Source organism: Portunus trituberculatus, chromosome 46 (assembly GCF_017591435.1).
Source record: "Portunus trituberculatus isolate SZX2019 chromosome 46, ASM1759143v1, whole genome shotgun sequence".
NCBI classification, from domain to species: Eukaryota; Metazoa; Arthropoda; class Malacostraca; order Decapoda; family Portunidae; genus Portunus; species Portunus trituberculatus.
Window position 1 is genome coordinate 18340338 of NC_059300.1, and position 24098 is coordinate 18364435.

At 40.4% G+C, this 24098-nt stretch overlaps 1 protein-coding gene across 4 annotated transcripts in view; it reads left to right on the plus strand.

The window, feature by feature from the left end:
* The window catches only part of LOC123519828 (protein singles bar-like), a 46276-nt gene that overhangs the window by 16340 nt on the left and 5838 nt on the right, over positions 1-24098 (plus strand). For 2 of the 4 annotated variants that reach the window (XM_045281352.1, XM_045281353.1), the window contains exons 4-5: positions 10461-10580; positions 11035-11166. In XM_045281352.1, the coding sequence (XP_045137287.1) occupies positions 10461-10580; positions 11035-11166 (252 nt within the window). The remainder of the gene's footprint in view (positions 1-10460; positions 10581-11034; positions 11167-24098) is intronic. The other 2 variants (XM_045281354.1, XM_045281355.1) reach the window with 2 other exon arrangements.

Genomic DNA, 24098 nt, shown 5'->3' on the forward strand with positions numbered 1-24098 from the left:
TATAAAAGCTTAGTAAATTTGTTATGCATGATCTTCCTTTCCTGAAACCAAATTGGGAGTTATTAATTATTTCATTTCCCTCCAGATATTCTAACCATATTTCTTTGATAACAATTTCACAGATCTTTCCCACAACACTAGTTAGTGACACTGGTCTATAATTTAGGGGCTCAGTCTTTTTTCCTCCTTTGTATATTGGGATTATATTTGCTCTTTTCCACTCCTTTGGTACCTTCCTTCCATTAGAGAGTTATTGATTACATCCCAAATTGGTTCCACCAGTTGTTCTCTACATTCTCTCAGTGTCCATCCTGACACTCCATCTGGCCCCATTGCCTTTTTACATCCACCTTTTCTAGTAATTCTCTAATTTTCTGTTTTTCTACCATGATGTCTCTTAATCCTTCCTGTGTCGCTTGGTTGTTTGGCTCTATGAACTCTCCTTCTTCATAAAATACTGATTTAAAGCTTTCATTCATAAGTTCACTCATTTCTTCTGGTGTTTCATATATCCTATCTCCCTTAATTAACTTAGTGATGGTCTCTCTGTCAGTTTTCCATTTATACACTTAAAATAAAAGCTTGGATTCCTTTTCCCATTTCTTCACTACATCATTTTCAAAATTTCTCTTCTCTCCTCCCTTCTTATCCTAATGTATTTGTTTCATGCCTCTTTATACTGCTTCCTATTTGCTTCATTCCGTTGCTTCCTTAATTTTTACAAGCTGCATCCTTACACTTTTTAGCTTTTGCACATATAGCATTATACCATGTGTGTTTGCTCTCTTTTACTCTGTATTCAGGAACATATCTCTTTACTCCCTCATTATACTTGTCTAGGAATATATCATACTTCTCTTGAATTATCTTGCCTTGCATAATTTCCTTCCACTCAATACTACCAAAGTAGCTTCTTAATCCTCCAAAATTTGACTTGGTGTGGTTCTGTCTTTTTTGCTTGTGTCCCTCATTGCATTTTAAAATTTCTGATCCTCTAAATAAATTTCTAAGACCACATGATCACTTTTTCCCATTGGGCTATGATATTTGATGTTTGGACAAGGCTTTGTTTTTTTTTTGTGAAAACCAAATCCAGCATTGATGGTTCTTCTTTCCCTCTATATATTGTATAGTCCTTCACCCATTGGTCCAATGTGTTTATGATTGCCAGTTTTAACACTTCCTTCCCTTCCCCCCCACCGAGCATGACTATTTGTATCCATTTATTCCCAATTTACATGTTTACAGTTTAAACCTCCCACAAATCTCACTCTTCTCTCCTTCCTTAACATATTCCTTTTTCCCTGCCACTGATCCTTATTGTTTTGCTTAAAACCTCAGCCAGTCCTCCTCCATGTATATATCCTCTCGAGTCACTATCAGTACTCCTCCTCCTGCTTTTCCCTTTCTATCTCTCCTCCAAACATTATATCACTCCTTTTTAAAATTCACTTGGATGTCTTCATTTAACTTTGTTTCTGTTATGCATACCACATCTAGTCCTTTTTCTAGTATATAATCTCATTTCCAAGCATCCTGATATAAATTCATCTATGTTTGAATACATAACTCTTAATGCTTTCCTTCTCCCTTCCTGAATATACCATTTCCTCAGCCTCATATCTAGCATTCTCCAGTAGAATTTCTTATTATTATTCTTTGTTCTTCTCTTGTTTTTTTTTTCCTTAGCTTCACGTCTCAGTTCTCTTTTTTCCTTTGTACCTGATTCATCTCCCTCTTTATCCAAATATATTTATATTCTGCCTTACCAGCCAGCTTTCCAGTCCTTGCTAATATTTCTTGTACCCCACTTACAATTTAATTTTAACTTGTAGTGGTCATTTGGTTCTTTCAATATAAATTTACCAGGTCTTTATATCTCCTCTATTTCTTTCTCAAGACTTTGTTCTTCATCTTGAAGCACTGAGATGATTTTATTAACCATCTTTCTCCTCCTTCTCACTCACAAATTTCACAGAATTCTTTTTTCTTCTAGTCCATATATAACCATGCACTTTTTTTGTCCACTGTATCTCACTAATTCTTCCTTTTCTGTGATCACTTTTATGACTGTGTCTTTTGTTTTCTCTCTTATTTGTTGCTTAACTACTTCAGCAAAGTTAACTTTTCTTCTTCTTTTTTCCAAACCTTCTTCCATTCCTCCAGTTTTGTTTCACTTATCCCCTTTCCACATTAGTGTCTAGCTTTTGCTCAAGTCCCCGTAGTGCTATTTCATAGTTAGTATATGTGCCCTTAAGGGTGCTGTTTTCCCTTTTTATTTCATCCAGAGTTTTCTTTATGTCATTGTTGATTGTAACCATGCTCTCTAACTTTTCACATCTCTGTCTCAGCTCTAGGTTCTCTGCAGTCAGATCCTGTTGTTCAAAAATCCTGGCAACCATGTCCCTCAAAACTAAGTTCTCTGTCCATTGAAATAATCTTTCTCATGTTGACTCTTTCATCCATAAATACAGAGAATTCTGTCTCTTTACTCCAATATCTTAGCTGCCTTAATCCTGGAGGCACTTCAATAATTTCACTCCTTTATCCTTTCAATTAGGTTCCCTTGTTTACATAGGCAGCAGCACTGGCATATTCTCTTCACTCTCCATACCTCTTCTCGGCCTCAACACAAGTAAATTCAATGTAACTTTGGAGACAAGGTCATTATCCTAGCCCCCTTTCCCCCCCGTAACACATCACCAGGTTTACTGGGCTTCGTGGTTAGTACTTGGCAATGTATCGATGCTGGAGCTCTTATCTTTTGTATCTTTCTTGCATGGTGTCATGCTTGTGCATGCATGCATTTGTGTGTGTGTATGTTAAGGTGTGCAGGGATACACTGGGTCTCCATCCTTATTTATTTTCAACTACGTTCCATGTTTGTAAAAGGCATCATCAGGCTATAATAGTATGGAAAAAAAAAACTTTAGTTTAAATGGTAACCTGCTGGCCTGACATTGCCAAGGTTGGCAGAGCATGAGTTTACTGGGAGGTTACTGCCGTGGTTGGGGTGCCACAATGGGGAGTTAGGTTCACCTGGCTGATGTTCTGGAGAGCATCAGATGTGATAGATACCTGAACTAAAACTAACAAACTTTAACTTACAAAAAAAATAAAAACAACATATACAGTATATGTTAAAGGCATAGAAAAGCAACACTAGGTAAAAAAAGACAGACACAACTGCACTTTTTTTTATGTATTTTTTTTTATATCTTTTACAAGTCTGTTTTTATTTTTTAGAGTACCTTTTAAATTATATATATATATATATATATATATATATATATATATATATATATATATATATATATATATATATATATATATATATATATATATATATATATATATATATATATATATATACACACACACACACCTATATTATTGAGGTTGAAAGACTTGGTGCTGCCACTTACCAAGCTTTATTCAGCTTGAACAGAAGTATAATCCTGTAAGAAAATGCATACTCTTACTTCTCTGAATGTGCCTATATAATTCTAACACTGCAGTATTCTGTACATTGTGTACATATCCATAAAAACTTAAGATGAAAGAAAAGGGGGGAAGCTTACAGGGTGTGTTCAGTGTTGAATTCTGCCAATGAGTGTTAACAAAACAATGTGATGGTAACACTGGCAAAAGCCGCAAAACAGACGTGTGAAAAAGGTACATGACAAAACTCATGAAATAGGTTGGACATATTATAACATTCTTCTCCTCTAGTGAAAATAAGGGCATATCACATAAAACCAATCAACCTCAAAACCAATACCAATTCAGGATATCATGATTTTACTCTCACCCACATTGTCTAGGAGGTTTTGGTACATGAGTTGATCTCCATACTGCAGAGAAGTTGCAACTTCCTCTATTTTGCGCTCTCTCTCTCTCTCTCTCTCTCTCTCTCTCTCTCTCTCTCTCTCTCTCTCTCTCTCTCTCTCTCTCTCTCTCTCTACACAAAAGGGAAAACTGCCAAGGGCAATAAAATATTAGAAAGAAAAGGCCCACTGGAACTGCAGATCCCCTAAAAGATTTGAAAGAGTTAGCCAAAAGCCAGAGACAAATGTCTTGAAACCTCCATCTTAAAAGAAGTCAAGTTGTAGGAAGATGGAAATATAGAAGCAGGTAGGGAGCTCCAGAGCTTCCCATTTAAAGGTATGAATGACTGAGAATACTGATTAACTCTTGTATTAGAGGGTTGTACAGAATAGGGATGAGAGGAAGAAGAAAGCCTTGTGCAGCGAGGCTGCAAGAGGAGGGGAGGCATGCAGTTAGCAAGATCAATAGAGCAGTTAGCTTGAAAATAGCAATAAAAAGATAGCAAGAGATGCAACATTTCAGTGGTGAGAAAGAGGCTGAAGACAGTCAGTCAGAAGAGGGGAGTTGATGAGACGAAAACCTTTTGATTCCACCCTATCTAATAATGAGTGGAACCCCTCTAACATGCAAAGAACACTCCATACAACGACAGATAAGGCCCTTGCACAGAGTTAGCAGTTGGAAGAACAAGAAAAACTGGTGGAGACGCTGCAGAATGCCTAACTTCCTAGAAGCTGTTTTAGCAAGAGATGAGATGTGAAGTTTCCAGTTAGGATTATAAGTAAAGGACATACCAAGGATATTCAGTGTGAAAGAGGGAGACAGTTGAGTGTCATTGAAGAATAGGGAATAGTTGTCTGGAAGATTGTGTCAAGTTGATAGATGGAGGAATTGAGGTTTTGAGACATTGAAAACTACTAAGTTTTCTCTGCCCCAATCAGAAATCTTAGAAAGATCAGAGGTCAGGCGTTCTGTGGCATCCCTGCATGATCTATTGACTTCCTGAAGGGTTGGTTGCCTCTGAAAGGACATGGAAAGATGTAGGGTGGTATCATCAGCATAGGAGTGGATAGGGCAAGAAGTTTGGTTAAGAAAGTCATTAATGAATAATAGAAAGAGAGTGGGTGGTAGGACAGAACCCTGAGGAACACCACTATTTATAGATTTAGGAGAAGAACAGTGGCTGGTTACCACAGCAGCAACAGAACAGTCGGAAAGGAAACTTGAAGTAAAGTTGCAGAGAGAAGGATAGAAACTGTAGGAGGACATTTTTAAAATCAAAGCTTTGTGCTAGACTCTATCACAAACTTTTGATATATCTAATGCGACAGCAAAAGTTTCACCGAAATCTCTAAAAGAGGATGACCAAGACTCAGTAAGGATAGCCAGAAAATCACCAGTAGAGCGACCTTAATAGAAGCCATAATGGCGTTCAGATAGAAGATTATTATTTTTTTTTATTTATTTTATTTTTTTACGGTAAGACCTATAGCGCCTGTAGGCACACTTGAAGAGTGTATGGGAAGCGCTGTTCAGCTTCCGCCCATTAGTGGCGCAGGCAATTTTATTTATAGTTGTACCCATATTAGGGCCCATATCACCACCCAACCTCATCTTGAGTGTAACCACGTAGAACCTGGGTATCATGGTGACATGTAGGTAACTTTAAACCACTCGGCAAATGGCAAAGTGTTTTAAGGCTGTACGTGGTGGGATTCGAACCTACGCGTGGACGTCTGCCCGATCCCACGCTCACCACCTTATCCACTATGCCACCGCCTCCCTTGTGAAGTGACAGATGTTTAAGAATCTTCCTATTGAGGATTGATTAAAAAACTTTAGACAAGGAAGATATTAAAGCTATAGGATGGTAGTTTGAGGGATTAGAAAGATCACCCTTTTTAGTAACAGGCTGAATGTAGGCAAACTTCCAGCAAGAAGGAAAGGTAGAGGTTGACAGACATAACTGAAAGATTTGGCCAGCAAGGTGCAAGCACGGAAGCACAGTTTTTGAGAACAATAGGAGGAACCCCATAAGGCTTCTGAGGGTTTAAGCCAGCGAGGGCATGGAAAAGATCATTATGAAGAACTTTGACTGTAGGCATGAAATACTCAGAGGGAGGAGGAGAGGGAGGAACAAGCCCAGAATCATCTGAGGTGGAGTTGTTAGCAAATGTTTGAGAGAAGACCAGCTTTAATGACAGACTAGATGGCAATGGTGTCATCAGGATGAAATAAAAGAGGGAAAGATGAAGAAGTAAAGTTATTGGAGATATTTTTGGCCAGATGCCAGAAGTCACGAGGGGAGTTGGAGTTTGAAAGATTCTGGCATTTTCTATTTTATGAAAGAGTGTTTAGCAAATTGAAGAACAGACTTGGGATGATTCCGGGCAGAAGTATAAAGTGCATGAGATTCAGGAGATGGAAGGCTCAAATACCTTTTGTGGGCAACCTCTCTATCATGTATAGCATGAGAACAGGCTGTGTTAAACCAAAGTTTATAAGGTTTAGGTTGAGAAAAAGAATGAGGAATGTATGCCTCCATGCCAGACGCTATCTTCTCTGTTATGCGTTCAGCACACAGAAATGGGTCTCTGACATGGAAACAGTAATCATTCCAGGAAAAATCAGCATAATACCTTCTTAGGTTCCCCCAACAGCAGAAGCAAAATGCCAGAGGCACCTCCATTTAGGGGGATCCTGGGGAGGGATTGGAAAAATAGGACAAGATACATAAATGAGATTGTGATCGGAGGAACCCAATGGAGAAGATAGAGTGACAGCATAAGCAGAAGGATGAGAGGTAAGGAAAAGATCAAGAATATTGAGTGTATCTCCAAGACGGTCAGGGATATGAGTAGGGTGTTGCACCAGTTGCTCTGGGTCATGGAGGATAGCAAAGTTTAAGGGTAGTTCACCAGGATGGTCAGTGAAGGGAGAAGAGAGCCAAAGCTGGTGGTGAACATTGAAATTCCCAAGGATGGAGATCTCCGCCAAAGGGTAGAGGGACAGAATGTGCTCCACTTTGAAGTTAAATAGTCAAAGAATTTACTATAGTCAGAGGAGTTAGGGAAGAGATAGATAGCAAAGATAAATTTAGTTCAAGAGTGACTAGTGAGTCTAAGCCAGATGGTGGAAAACTTGGATGACTCAAGATTGTAGGCATTAAAGCAAGTTAAGTCGTTGCACACATAAACGCAACATCCAGCTTTGGAACGAAAATGAGAGTAGAGAAAGTAGGAGGGAACAGAGAAGGGTCTACTGTCAGTTGCCTCAGACAGTTGTGTTTCGATGAGGAAAAGAAGATGAGGTTTAGTAGAGGAAAGGTGGTGTTCAACAGACGGAAAATTAGATCTAAGACTGCAAATGTTGCAGAAGTTAATGTAAAATACTGTAAGTTGAGGGAGGTGTGAAGACATTTTGGGTTGCTAACAAGAGGGCAGTCTGACCTGGGGACATTTCTGGTCCCCTCCCCCAGAACGGGACTCCAAGGCTGGATTTGAGTCGCCATTATTTAAATTTTGAATTATAAGTGAAGAGTGTGTGTGGTAAGTGCATTTAGTTTTGTATAAAGAAGGAGAGTTGTCTTTAGTAGGCAGGTTGTGACTGCCCCTTTGAGTTGTGAGACACAAAGGGAAATGTTCAGCGAGATCACAGCTAGGTTTAATGGAAGGTTCACAGTACCCCCTGAACTAGTGCTATTAGACCTCGCTGGGAGTTTAATCCTTTCTGCCCTCCCTGGGACAAGTAAAAACTAATGGGGTAAAGAAAAATATTAATTTTAATGACAAAAAGTAACAAAAATATACTTCCTCTTCTCTATTGGTTGACAATGCCCTTACATTACCAGGTACGCTAAGAAGACCAGTCACCAACCACCCCTACCACTACCCTAACTAATCTGACACATGGCCTATGTGGGGACTAAGGGTGGGGCCAGTAGACTCAACTGACAGCCTGGCCACGGAGATCCTCCTCCTGGCGTCTCCCTCGTCTCTCTTGTCTCTCTTTCTTTCTCTCTCTCTCTCTGTTTCTCTCCTGGGTGTCTCCAGACAGCTGCACACACACAAGGGGTCTAGATAGACTCGGGTTGGTCTATCTGCATTAGCAAGGAGATACAGGCTAGCTACCCGGTCTAGATGATCTACATGGTGTATTCAATCCCACGAGGCATATAGGTGAGAAAGTAACACACCTCAGTATGTGTCCAAGTGAGTGAGAAGACTGAGTTATCTATGAGCCAGTATTTATACCTTCCATGACATCACCACTTTATATCCATGGTGGCCATCATTCCCCATGACTAATATTCCTTACTATAGAAATAACAATACATTCAATCAACATTCAAAAGTGCAGAGTATAAAGATTTGTATGGTGGCTCCTTAAATAAGGATCTTAAGGTCTCCCTCTCTCTGCCACGACCAGTACAAATGTTCTGAAATATTTTTTAATAAAGGAAGTGCAGTTTTTTCAAGTTATCATGTAGAAGAAGTTTGAAGGCTTAAAATGAAAATTAATGAAGTACTGTATGTATACCAGACTTACCATAGGCAAGTTGAAGTATATTTGAAATCTTATAGAGCAGATCACCTCTGCTGTAGGAAGCTTTCCCATGAGATGAGCTGCTTTGCACCAGACCACCAGACTTTGAAGAGTACAGTTATCCACATGACATGAAAGAAGAGTTGAATAGTGCTGTAACTGAACTATGAAAATGTACTCACAGTGGTAGAGGAGTATATGTGAAAGCTCCACTCCAGCAGAGGTAAATTACTTCATAAAATTATGAGCATACTTCAACAGACCTACAGTAAATATCGTATACTTTATTAATTTTACTTCATGAACTCCCCTCTGCTATGGGGACGTTTTAAAGCCATTTGGTTGTTGTATCACAATATAGATACCACATCTGTACATCTACTACCAGACTGCATGAATTAGGATAAGTATAAACATAATTAAGAATGAAAAGTAGTAATTAGAGAATTATACTTGATACATGTGTTGAGCTGTACCCAATAAAAATATTGCTGTATACAATTCCAGGTACATGAAACAAGGTAGAAATACAACTTACTCTGGCATGTCTGTCTGGCATGGTAACGTGCAAGGCAGCAAGCAACTTAGGGTGTGGTGCAGTGCAGCTCATCTTATGGGAATGCTCTCCACAGCAAAGCAGATTTGATGAACTAAAATTAATCATATGATATACATAGATTATTTCTGTGTCATTAAATTAATCTTTATTTGGTTTTGTCACCTATGTAACTATTCAGTATATACTACAGTATATGTTATGTGGTTCCATCATGCAGGTCACCAAAGTTGCAAAATTATAATAGAAAAAGAAGTCATAAAACTCATTCTAGGTAACAACAAAAAAAAGACACTTACCTAATATACTAGTTGAGTCTATTAAGTACATTGGTGCCTCATGATAACGAAACTAACAGTAATGAATTTTACTCAATAATGGACTGGTTAGACACTTTTTTTTTTTTTCTACCATTATGGCATTTTTGTTACCCACAAAGCCGTAGTTACTGAGTGGCCATGCAGACAAATAAACATGTGACACAATAAACTTGCCAAAAAAGGCATGCTAGATACCACTGCAACTTGTTTTATTCATCTTCAATTTACAAAACTTGTAATAAAGTGGAGGGTGATGACTGCTTGCCTGTGTGGGTCACCGGATTGACACTTTGTGATCCTGGACTGGTTAGACCTGCAGCCTACCGAAGTGAAATGCTAGTTATGCATTTCTGTTTGAATGTTGATGGGCAAGTGAGGATAATGACACTGCCATACTGAGAGAGAGAGAGAGAGAGAGAGAGAGAGAGAGAGAGAGAGAGAGAGCATGGTTGACAAAAGTGCAGATGACAGACTCTTAAAAGTAAAACTCACCTGTCACTTGATCTTTGTCTTCATTTACTGATCTTTGGAAGTCTACAATTCCATTTCTTTCTCTTTTTGAGTGAGGGCAATTTAGTTTGAAGTGGGTTAGGTTTTCTTCTTGTAGATAACATAATGAGCAAATTGTTTCATGAGCATGGTGGTGACAGCAATGTAAACAATACAGCTGCCTGATTCTCTCTCTCTCTCTCTCTCTCTCACCAAAAAGTACTTGTTCACAGTCCATCTTCCTATGACTTGACTTCTTTTAAGATCATTTCAAGACATTTGTCAGTCTTTTTGGATAATTCTTAATTTCTTTAAGGGAACTGGCAATCCAGTAATGGACAATTTGTGGTATTGGAGGATCCCTCACTTCCAAAATGTCCCATTATTATGTGGCATCATTGTAATTATTGTGCCTGTGCAGGTGAAAATCTTACAAACTTAAAATCAATTTTGTGAGTGTTCATGTGAACATATTATTTTGATATTGATCAGGTTTTATTAAGTAATTTGTAGACTGTGAAAGATTAAGTAAAGTGCATAGCTTTTATTTATTTGTTTATTATCTATGTATTATTTTTATAAGCAAGGCATAATTCATAAGCTTTATTATCTATGTATTATTTTTATAAGCAAGGCATAATTCATAAGCTCCACTTCTGGTGCTCAGCAGTTTCTTCTTTAGGCAGCTTAATGTTCTATATCCCCATCTTTGGGTTCTGCAGGAGACGCTGTATCACATAGCAGCCTCGATGCTTTACTTCGCCAGTGCTCTTTACCTCCTCATTTACCTCACCAACAAAACTTATCGAGACACCTTCTATGTGGCCAAGACAGCAGCCAGTGTAAGTAACAGGTAGTGGTGAGATTATCAGTCCTTCCATTGGATGCTGCTGAAAAGTAAACCTTCCTAGGATATGCCCTATGGTCACTATTCAGTTTTTCTCATGCTTAAATGATATTCAGTATAGTTTTAGACTTGATTTGAATGTAAGGTTGTAAATAACACATATTGATTGATTCCTAAACATCAGGCTTTGGGGCAAAATATCTGGAAGGTTTACACTTTAGCTCTTCTTCTTCACCAGCTGTCTGTTGACTGAACCATCTTGTGAACTGTTCAGTGTTTAATGTCCCTGATATTCTTCTGGATAAAGAAAAAAAAAAAAAATTGTAAACATGTGCACTAAACAAAATGTGTTTGCAGTTCACTTAATGGCAACAGCAACTTCCTCTATCTATGGCAAGTAAAATAACAATTCATAAAGTAAGAACTGAGGTGATTTTTTTCCCCATTAGGTTGTGTTGTTACATGGTACATTGTCGTATCTTCTTGTGTGCGCATCCATTAATCTTCTGAGGGAGGTGGTGGCCAGGAACGAAATATATAATATATACGAAAGAGGCTACAACTCTAAAATATTTTCAGGGGTGAGTCTTGCTTGATGTGTGCAGTATTATATGAAAATTTGTTGATCCTTAAAACCTATCAACTGTCCCTGTTGTATGAATGTGTTTCCAATAATATAAGATGTCTCAAGTGGTATATTAGGGAAGATTATATAATTTTAGTGAAAAGATAGAATAAGATGAAAATTGAGGAATTTATATAAGTTAAAATTGCATTCCTTTCCCTGATACATCAATTTAAGTGCATCATATCCTGGAAGACACTTAAGTATATGAGAACATTCACTGGAGGTATGAAACTCATCCTCATAATTAGCAAACTATATAAGTGGACCTTGGCTCTCCACTCTCATTGCCACTTCAAGCAAAACCAGACCACCTCTTCCCTCTCCTTCAGCTACTGCATATTAGGAGAGTAACATGCTAACAAGGTTATTAATAGTTATAATTCTTCAGAAGTGTTTATTTATTAGGAACCATTTTATTCTATCATTATTCAAGAGTATTTAGGAAGATATTTGATTTTCCATTTCACATTTCTTCATGAAATAATGTTGCTCAATTACTCAATATAATCTCAATGTCATTACTAAAATTTTTCAAGGAAAAGTAACAAAATCATTATGCAAGTAATTTTACATTGTAGTATATAGTTAAGTTTTAAAATGTCTCAGAAAACTATTTTATTTTACCTTCACTATTTTAATATGTATAGCTTAGGCAGTGATCAAGCATTCATTATGAAAAAAAGTTATTTTATGTAAATTCACTATCAGATTATAATTCGTAGCTTTTAGTTGTAATTCACAAATAAATTTTATCACATTACACTCAACCCTCCCCCACTGCTATCATATGAAATTGGTTTATGAACATGAATGATTGTATTATCTTGAAGTGTGAAAGCCATAGTGAACAACGTACACGAGAAATAAAATGGCTCCTGGTCCTTCTTCAATACTAACCCCCATATCTGGTCTATTTTCTCTCTCTCTCTCTCTCTCTCTCTCTCTCTCTCTCTCTCTCTCTCTCTCTCTCTCTCTCTCTCTCTCTCTCTCTCTCTCTCTCTCTCTCTCTCTCTCTCTCACACACACACACCTAATATTTGCTTTGTCCACTGTGTATTAATTTTACAGCCTCCAGTTTCAGTTCATATGTAAGATTTGATTTTATTTCTTTTATTTATCTTTTTAATAATCTTCTACAAATTATCTTCTACAAGATAATTTGGAAATGTTAGTAAGGGAATAGTAGCTCATGTCCCTCCAGAAATGTTAAACACACAATTTTATTAGCACATTTCTGTCAAATTTCTAAAAAAATGGCAATTTCTCAAATGTGTTCCAGTACACATGTACAGCCATTAGTATATTACTTTTAGTCAACTATGAACAAGTGTGATTCCAACACACTGGCAAGCATGTAACTATGTGTCTTGTCAGTTGTAGAAAAACTGAAGTAATAAAAAAACTTGCATGGCTGTATGTATTCATGGTTGTCCTGTTGCAAATTAGAAATCTTCTTGAGGTAAATTTCATCTTTTCTATTCACGGGTATCAGCCATCAGGCCGATTCTCTCATTCGCCTCAAGCCTAGGTCATAGAGGGGAGGGAGGAATGGAAACTCAATTATAATTAATAATTATGGGTGAGTATGTAGATAAAAATAGATTTTATATTAAAAAACCCTATTTGTTATTACACATACTACTACCCATAATTATTACTTAAGAACTGAGTCCCAAGTATAGGAGGGAGGATGACCTCACCCCTAAGAACAACTTTCACTCCCCAAGACACACTCCCGTACAAACCCAAAACTTACAAGCCGGAGGCCATATCCTGAGATGGGTGCAGCACTTGTATCCCATGACAGAGGGACAAAACCAGAGGAGTGAGAGGAGCATAACAACTCTCACCCTGAGAACAGTCCAAAGACCTCAAACCCCACAGTGGACAATACATAGAACCGTATGTATAAAGGAACCCAAAAGAAAACTTAATGAATTACCCTGAGAGCCAAAACAACAGGGCCCAGAGAAAAGGTATCCAAATACCTATGAGTAATATCCCTGAGATAAAAAGAAGCAAAAGTGGACATACTCTTCCAGGTTCCTGCCCGAAGAACGGCAGGAATACTCCGAATTTTCCTGAACAAGGCACTCGTCGCCACTGCTCTAACTTCATGTGCCTTCACCCGAACCAAGCGCATTTCCTCCTCAGACACATCTACATGTGCACGCTGGATAACCTGACATCCAGTGGGAAATAGTATGAGGATGCACTACATGCCGAGGCTCAGTAACTGTCACAAAAAGGCGGGAGTATCTAGGACGACAGTCCCTTGTTCCACGAAGGTACTCCCTGACGGCTCTGACTGGGCACAAAAGTCTGTCCCCTTCTGATTCACCCATGTACTCCATAAGAGCAGGAATGGTGAAGTCGGACTGCGATACATCACCTGGTAGTTGAGTCTTTGCTAGAAAATCCAGGGCTAAAGAGAAAGTCATAGAAGCCCAACCCTTGGAGTGACGAACTTCCGCTGACAGCCTGTGCAGCTCACTAACTCGATGAGCAGATGCTAAAGCCAAGAGAAAGGAGGACTTTAGTGCAACGTCCCTCAAAGAAGCCAAACGCAGAGGCTCATAAGGGGACTTCATTAATGAGCGTAAAAATAAAGATAAATCCCACGCAATGTGGTGAACAAGGGGGAGCCAACATGACAAACCCCTGAAACAGAGCTGACAGATCCTTATCTTGTGAGATATCCAAGCCAGCCTGCTGGAAAAAGGGGGCCAAAGCGGAATGATAGCCCCTAATGGATAGCAAGGACAAATGTTTAGTGTCTCAAAGAAAATTTAAAAAGTCTGCTAAGTCCATCACAGAGGTCGAGAGAGGATGAGGACCCCTCGACTCACACCAACCACAGAAGACGGACCACTTTGCCTGATAGACTCTGGCAGAGGACTGTCTGACTAGACAGCCTATAAATCTAGCAGCCTTCCGCGAAAAGCATGTCTTCCAGAAGGGATGCTAGAGAGTCTCCACACGTGAAGGTAAAGAGCCCCTGGCGACTTGTGAAAGAGGTGGCAATGAGGCTGGCGGAGCAGAGAGGCCCATTGCGGCAACACTCAAAGATGGTCCACAAGCAGAGGAAACCAGTCTACCTGGTGCCACCGCGGGGCAATCAGAGTCACACGAACACAAGCGGAATCTCTGACTCGAACTAGCACCTGCTGAATCAGAGAGAAGGGAGGAAAGCCGTATAGATCCAAGCCCTCCCATGGAAAGGCAAAAGCGTCCTCTTTCCAAGCTCCCAGGTCGGGCAAGGGAGATACATTACAGAGGTAACTGGTGATTTAAGGCAGTGGCACCTGTGGTGCATCCCACACCTGGAAGACCTGCCTGCACACTATGGGATGCAGGGTCCACTCTGACCCCACACACTTGTGACTGACGACGTCTGCTACTGCATTGCACCGTCCCAGCACGAACCTTGGGAGAAGAGAGACTGAGTTGTCCTCGCACCACCGGAGAAGGTTCCCCGCCAGACCCGAGAGAGACTCGGACCGGGTGCCCCCCCAAGTTCCTCAAATAAGCCACCACTGTAGAATTGTCTGACATTAGAGACACTCGAAACTTCCTGCTGAAAGGACTGCCATCATCTTCAGGTGGTTGATGTCAAACCTCCACTCCTGTGGAGACCACAACCCCGAGACTAGAGAATCCCCCAGATGAGCACCCCAACTGTGAAGGGACGCGTCGGAAAACAGAGACTGTTCCAGAGGTCCCATCACAAAGGGAGCTCCCTTGATTAGATGACCCGGATCCATCCACCAGGAGAGGTCTGCCAGACACCGCTGTAATGGAGGAACCCACCACCAGGGAGGGTCCGACGCTGCCTTCCAATGATTTTTCAGGCACCACTGAAGGGACCGAGAGCGTACCCGGCTGCCTGGAACCAGCCTCTCCAGGGAAGCCAGAAAATTCTGCACCACTGAGAGAAACCGGTTGATCCTATCTGGCGACGGAAAAACCAGAGCCCTTACTGAATCCAGCACCATGCCCAGGTACTGCTTTCTTTGGCTGGGTACCAGGTCTGATTTGGGCAGATTGATCTGAATGCCCAAGTAAGCACACAGCTGTAACACAGCCCGGATGGCGCTTATTCATTCCTGGAGAGTCGTCCCTGTGACCAACCAATTGTCCAGGTAATGGCGCAGGGAGATATCGTGTCGATGAGCCCATGAAGACAAGGTGATGGTGCCTCACCTGCGGGGCAGTGGCGAGGCCAAAACAAAGAACTTTGAACTGAAACACCTTGCCTCGCCAAACAAACCGTAGGTACTTGCGGGAATGTGGGTGGATTGGAACTTGGAAATATGCCTCCCTCAGATCCAGAGACATTATCCAATCCCCCACGTTCATAGACTCAAAAACTGATGCCACCGTCTCCATCCAGAAGGGGCTGACCACTAAAAACTTGTTCAGAGTTGAGAGGTCGAACACAGGTCTCCAACCGCCTGTTACCTTGGGAAAAAAGGAACAGACGGGCATAAAAGCCTTCTAGCTTGCCCCCCACAAGCTCTATAGCCCCTTTGGCCAATCTCGTACTACTAAGTCCAAGGCCACATGATGATCCAACCCCTCTGCATAACTCACAAACTCTATTGGTCTAGCCGACAAAAGAGGAGGACGCAGAAAGGGGAGGACATACCCATAACGCAGTCTTCACTACCCACTCTCCTGCTCCAACCTCCATCCACTCTCTCCAGTGCTGCTGCAGGCAAGCGCCCACAGGGACAGGAGAGCAAACTACTTCCCTAGCAAGATCTACCCCGGCCATGGGGTCCACCACTGCGAGAACCCCTGGTCCGAAAGGATCCCCCTGTAGCAGAGGGCTAGGGGACCGGAGCTGACAAAGAGGAACTACGAAATGCACCCCTCCTCGTCTGAACTTTTATCTTGCTCCCCTGAGACCCAGAGGCTGACCCCCGAAAAGAAGAGGCTAACCCCCGCACCACGGAAGAGAGTGCACGTTGCTGAGCAGCTAAGTGCTCGTCTTCCTGTACCCTGGCCACCACCGCAGGGTCAAATAGCAGATTAGAAAAGGGAGAAGAAAGGAGCTGGTGCTTCTCCCTGTCAGAAAAGGTACGAGGCAACGAATCCACTACCACCTGCCTCCGTAACAGAAGGAGTCTACAACGTAGCTCCTCAGCAGGGTGAAGAATGTCCTTATTTGCCTTGGCCAGTGCTGACAAAAATTCCAAAACATCCTGTTCCTTGTTTGAAGCAGCACCAGCCCAAGTAGCCAACACCTGGTCTGTCCAAGAGGCAATGTTAGCCATGGAGCCACACACTTTCTCCATTTGCACCAACAGGCGGGAGGATACAGAGACCGCCGGGTTGCCCACTGGCCGTAAACCCCCCAACTCCTCATTAACCAGAGGAGGAGCCAGAGAGGCCCCCTCAGGTAGATAAAAAGACCTGGCTCATCCATACCAGTCCCTAGACAACTGAAAATTTGCAGAGCAAGGCTTAAGCTCCTTCAAGGACCTGCATTGCACTTCCTCATGGACAGCTTGAGCCATAAGTTACCATGGGAGAGAAAAAGAGGGCTTGGGGGGGCAAAACTGAGCCCTGCGCCCTTTCTATCCCCATAAGGTGGAACAAGGAAGGAGCCTCAGGAGCAGGAAGATGAAGATAGTCTCTCACCTGGCCTATGAGGTATAAAAAAGGTGAAAAACCTACTTGATTGGGAGCCACATCCTCCTCTTTATCCTCATAAGACTGGTCTGTGGAAAGAGGATGACAAACTGGCATGGGAGCCGAAAGACATTGGCCCATCCCACTGCCACAGACAAAGCAGTTGGTTGGCCAGCCTCAACAGAAACCTGAAATAATGGAACACTGGATGGCAGAGACTTACCAGGGTCCATATGATTCCCACCACTGCTAGGAAGGGGATGGCTGCCTGGCATGGGAGCCGAGGGGCACACACCAACCTCTACACAAGGCACATGAGTCTGGTTGCCCAGCATGGGAGCCTTGTGGCTGGCACCAACACTCACACTCTGGGAAGGGAGAAGTCCATCAGACATAATAGTACCAAGCTCCACCCCTAAAATACGTGGAATTGTCTCACTTATGCCTAATCCGTGTGAGGGGATGATAGCCTGGCCGCCAGGCATGGGAGCCGTATGGCAGACGCCAACCTCAACATCCTGGAAAGGAGTCTGGCCGCCAGGCATGGGAGCTGTATGGCAAACGCTGACCTCCATTTCCTGGGTAGTGGGGCGGCCACCGGGCATGGTAGACCGATGGCTGTCGCCAACCCCACCCCCATAAATACTGCCAGAGGTACCAGGAGCACTGGGCATTTCCTTACCTGAACTGCGGATAAAACCACAGGAGGGGATAAGAGGCTGGCCGCCAGGCATAGGAGCCGTATGGCAGACACCACCATCAATATCCTGGATAGGAGTCTGGCTGCCAGACATGAGAGCTGTATGGCAATTACTGACCTCCGTATCCCGGAGAGTGGGGTGGCTGCTGGGCATGGTAGACTGATGGCTGTCGCCAACTCCACCCCTGTAAATAGTGCAAAAAGTACCCAGGGCACCGTGCACTGCCTTACCTGCGCCAGGAACTGCTGCATGGCAGCCACCTGTTGTGTTTGTGTCTGCAGCGAATGCTAGTACCATCTCAACCTCGCAACCTGCGGCACCAGCTGACCCCGCTTGCCCTGGCCTCTGCACAGCCCCGCTTATATCCGGGTGGGAATCGTCTACCTGTGAAGCCGGAGACTGGAAACCAGAGAAGGAGAAACCTTGTGAAGAGGAGAGAAAGATGGAAAGCTGATCCATCTTACACATACGTTTATGCAGCTGCTGAGACGAATTGGAAGACTTACGCTTACCAGAAGACGAAGCCTTCCTCCTCTCAGTACGATCTTTAATACTATCTATAAGATGTAGAAACTGGTTGTGTGACAAGGCCTTGCAGCAATCACAACAGGAAGCAAGGCTACAAAACACCTCCCTACATGACAGACAATGAGAATCCACTGTAAGAGACGGGAGGGAACGAGAACACTTCACACACTTACGTGGCATAAGAACACACTTACAACTCCCGGTAGAAGAAAAACAATCCAAGGAGCGACGAAAGGCAAACTAACCGCTGCTGAAAAGAAAAACAACAACGATGAGCTGAAGACTATGTGTAAGCCCTGCGACAGCAAAGAGGCGAATGAGGGAATCGGCCTGATGGCTGATACCTGGGAATAGAAAATGGGTGGGGTGGCTTTGCAAAGAAAACAAGTAAAGGCACCTCAAGTATTTCTTTTGTTTCTTTCCTCGAGCTGTTAGACATGATGTAAGTTTGCTGTGGTAATGGGGGTTTAAGCCATAATTAATAATTATGGGTAGTAGTATGTGTAATAACAAACTGGTGTGAGATAAGTATAGTGAGCAAAAGGTAGTGTTTGAGTTTAGCAAGATCCTCTAAACTGAAAAAAAAAAAATAATAATAAAAAAAAATAATAATAAAAAAAAAATATATAATAATAAATAAATAAATAAATTAATTAATAGTTATTCAGTACTCTGCTGGATTTTGTAAAATATTTTTTTTATGTAAAATGCAATTGTGCAGTAAAAATTTATATAATGTTTTAAACTTCAAGACACCATATTTTATTTTGAAAAAAAATATGAAAATAAAAAAAATAAATAAAATAATATATATATATATATATATATATATATATATATATATATATATATATATATATATATATATATATATATATATATATATATATATATATAGTGGTGCCTTGGAACACGAACTTAATCCGTTCAAAATTTTGTTCTTACTCCAAAGCATCAAAATACATGTATTCTTATGGAAGACATTATAATTCATTCCAAACCACCTCCCAAGACCAAAAAAAAAAAAATTTTCATCTAATTTCTTACTTTTTGCATACTATTACTATATATACTACTACTACTATTATGTTATAACAAAAAAAGATAGGAAAATAAAGCAGGAAAGTAAGCAAAATGTAATACATATAATGAAAATTCAACTTCTCACTCCATCAAGCCAGCACCACACACTCTTATATAAGCCAATAAGTTTTTCTTTGATATACTGTATTCATTATGGAAAAAAATCAGGGAAGTAAGCAAACTGTAATATGAAAATTTAACTTCTTCGCGGTCAGAAACAAGCATCAACACATCCTCCTCAGCCAACTCCATCACTATGCACTCTTATCTAAACCAATAACCAGATAAAAATAACAATTCCAATATTGTCATGCATCATAATATGTTTCTGAACTGCTTACTTATCCATGGAAATACATGTACATCTTGTAACTCACTAAGAAATACATAAAAAATGATAAAATACAGCACACTGACATAAGTACTCTCACCATCATCACGCTTGGCACCCTCAGACCTACACAAACATATCCTTGTAAAAGATGATACATAATTGGCTAAGTGTCTACCATCTTCAAAACAATGGGCCAATGACAGGCCTCGATATATGACAGATAGCCTCAAGCATAAACAAACTGTGCAGCATAAAGGAGCGCGGCTTTTGAAAAGCACCACGATCATGCCTGACTGGCTCTAACGTAAGAGCCACGATTGTGCCTGACGGGCTATAAGGGTTATAGCTTTTAATTCATGAGCTGGATACTCTCTCTTCCCCTTGTACCTTCTAGAATCTTCCATACATCTGTCTGTATGTCTCGTGACCACGTGTGCTGCTATGCTAGGCAATGATCTTAATAACTAAAAAAACTTAATACAGGCAATCCCTGCTTAACGAAGGTTCACATAACAAAATTTCGCTACAATGAAGGTTTCCTTTTACTACCATCTGCTTGTTTAACGAACACCAAACTTGCTTTAATGAAATTTTATCAAGGTAATTTTTTCCAAGTTTGAAAGCCCCACCGTATCACGCAAGCCGACAGGCTTTTAAATACACCAGCACGTCTCATTGACAAAACGCGCACCACTCATTCCCCCTAGTTCAAAACAATAACAACGTCAGCAGCAGCTTGTCTTCCCTCGCTCAACATGCCACCAAAATGCCCTGCAACCAGCCCTGCAATGTCGCCTAGCATAGCATTGCTTAGAAGACCAGGAAGTCTCTTACTCTCGAAGTGAAGCTGGATATTATTCACAGACACAAGAGAGGCGAGAAAACTAATAGCATTGCTTGCCACCATGGCTTGACTCCATCTACTGTCTACCATTTTGAAGTCAGCAGACTATTAAGAAGGCTGGTGAGATCATATCTTCCTTGCAAGCTAAATGAACCACCTGAACTCTTGACTCTGCAATGGATAAAATGGAAAGCCTTGTGGAAATGTGGTACATAAGTTTTGTATGCAGTACAATGATGCACCTTTTGTTTACATTCCACAGGTTGCCAGCTAGTGTATTTCCTGCTCCACTCTCCCTCCCTTCATAAATTTAAAATCATCAACATTATAAAGTTACTCACTACATACATTAGTGTACATTATAATGACTTTGTCTTAAATTAAACTGCTTAAATGTTTTACTTCATAATTTTTACTTTCATTAAACCTTTCACTGTACTATGATGCACTCTCGCTTTGTTTACTCTCAATGGAAGCTCAAGTCAGGGGTTAAACTTGTTATAATTGGTTCGCTTAACGAAAATTCGCTGAACAAATGTTTTTTTAGGAATGTAACCCATTCGTTAAGTAGGGGTTGCCTGTATTATTATCCCCAGCACTACAAAACAACAACCAAACAACTGCAAAGAACACTCCTGAGGCACTGAGGCAGCGTGGTGCCCCAGCATGCAGTCAGCTGATCACACAGTGCTGCGCGCAATCTGTTGACCGCGTTTGTTATTGTTTGCTTTCCAAAGCAAAGTTCGTCCTCCAGTGCAAAAAAAACACAATTTTTTCGTTCGTACTCAAAAGCGTTCGTACTCCAAGGTACCACTGTATTTATATGTGTGTGTGTGTGTGTGTGTGTGTGTATATATATATATATATATATATATATATATATATATATATATATATATATATATATATATATATATATATATATATATATATATATATATATATATATATATATATATATATATATATATATATATATATATATATATATATATATATATATATATATATATATATATATATATATATATATATATATATATATATATATATATATATATATATATATATATATATATATATATATATATATATATATATATATATATATATATATATATATTGATTTTGATTTGAATATGGATGTAGACAATAACTTGCCCCATGAGATCTGACATCTATCTAACTAATGCAAACAGAATGCAGAAATTATCATGGTAATTATAACCATGGAAAAGAAAAGTGGTATTGTGGACTGTGCACCAGAGTAACTCCTTTAGGAGTAGCATTTGAGTGTCATGGATAATGCAACTTGCTGATCACAGTGTCTATAAACTAATTATGTTGACAGGTGCATCAACCCACATACTGTGACATAACCATGACATTGCCTATCCACTCTCATGATAGCATTTTTTAGTGTACATAATAGTGATCTAGGTATTTCTTTTACTTCCTATTTATGTGCAATAATATTATATCACAATAGCTAAACCATTGATAGCAGGGGGATTGATCATATTCTAAAAGTTTTCATAACATACACTGCATGCACATTATAAGTAAAGCACTATGTATGGTATGTCACTACATCTATGCATGGCTTGATATTAATTGTATTCTATGAAATATTTTAAGTTTAAACTCAATGTATGAAAAGAATACTGTTAAATGTATTTGACTATGGATATTTCTCTGCAAAACATTTTGACACTGTACAGTGGTAACCTGGAAAATGCCTGCTCCAAAATATGTCCAAATTACCTTATGCCCTTTCCTGATACCCCAAATTTGCATTGGCCTACGCCTGCAAACCCAGCTTGCACATGCACTACCAGTGACACCACATCATTGTGTTCCCATCCAAAGCCTCTGTCTCATCTTAGCTCACACTCACTCTGGACATTACAAATAAACAAACATATAAACAGAAATACATATAATATATACTGTGTATACATACATACATATAAGAGCAACAGCCTTATACCTCAACTGCCACTGCAAGACTTGAGGCAGAGGTAGGCAGGTCCATGGTTTACCTGCCCAATTTGACTGTTTCTTGTTAGAGTTGATGGAGAAAAACAAAAGTTGCAGGGGTAAATTAGCTTCAGATTTTGAAGACACTTGATATGTCAGTTACCCAGTTGTGACAATAATAACCTCAACCTCAGCTTCTTCTCCCAAGGTTAATATTTATATATCAGATAGAATTAACATAGCAGAATAGCATGCAACATATATCAACTTCTGGAAACTTGTTAAAACAATAAAGAGCAAGGTGAAATGGTAAATATGTACTATTAAGAAGTGACGCATAGTCTTTTATGGGGGAGTGTGCTTTCTGTTTTGGTGGAGGAAGACAAACTCCAATGTCCATTTAAAACTAGATTTCCACCAACAAAGAACAAAGGTGCAAGCGCATCCTGGGTGCGTCTTGCCCTGACGACTAATGACTGACCTGGTACTAGTAGGGGGCGTCAAAACATAGGGACACGGAAAATAGGTATCACAAGTGTAATGTATATAAACATAATGAATATGCATTATAGTACTCTACTACAAAACAATATAATAATATTAATAATAGTGTAAATGTGTGGAGGCTAGACAACACCATGATTAGGTATAGTTGGGTTAGAATAGGTGAGGTTAGTGACAAAATCAAGGAGATATCTCGGCTGCCATCATAGAAACAAGAACAGCTGGGCCTCTCCTTGATATTTACCATTCTTTTACCTTGTTATGATTATTGGTTCAACAAGTTTCCAAAAGTTGATTATATTCTGCAACCTTTACTTTATCTGACAAGCAAGTACACATAAACCTCAGAAGAAAAAGCCAAGGTTATCTTCATATTCCAAGAAAGATTATCATGACAGGACTGAGATATCAGTAGGGCTCAGCCTAACCTCCCACCAATATTACACCTTATTAACATCCCTTGGTATGATTAACTGATATGTGGGTTATACCATGCCTTTCAAAGTTCATCCATTATTCAGGTTCTTCAGAGCCAGTAGCAAAAACTTGCGGCAGTTGGCTGCCCCAGAGAGTTGTTATATGACACTGAAAAATCTGGATGACTATTCATAGCCACCAGGATGTTTCACGGACAAGAGATTTTAAGAAGGTAGAGAAGTTTGGTTTTCAGTGCTGCTGGAGAGGAAATGTGTGTGTGTTTGTTTGTGTCTATGCATATGCATGTGTGCACATGCAGATTACACTCACCCCCACCACCACCAACCTTACCACCCACTCGCTCCCTCCTACTCTCACTCACTCCCCTGCCACAGCCACTGCTGACTGAACATTTTATATCATCCATTGACTTGTATGATTATGATATTACTGTCATTCTATATCCATTTGGTTGCAATGTAAGTGATACTGTTGACCCTCACTAACTCGGACTAATAGGGGGAAAGGTTGGTCTGAGAGATACAAATATCAAACTTATATGAATTTTCAATCCCCTCCCCCCCCACACACACACACCCGGTAGCCCAGAGGTTAGAGTGCTGGCTTCACAAGCCAGAGGACTGGGGTTCGATTCCCCGGCCAGGTGGATATATTTGGATGTGTCTCCTTTCACGTGTAGCCCCTGTTCACCTAGCAGTGAGTAGGTACAGGATGTAAATCAAGGAGTTGTGACCTTGTTGTCCCGGTGTGTGGTGTGTGCCTGGTCTCAGGCCTATCCGAAGATCGGAAATAATGAGCTCTGAGCTCGTTCCGTAGGGTAACGTCTGGGCTGTCTC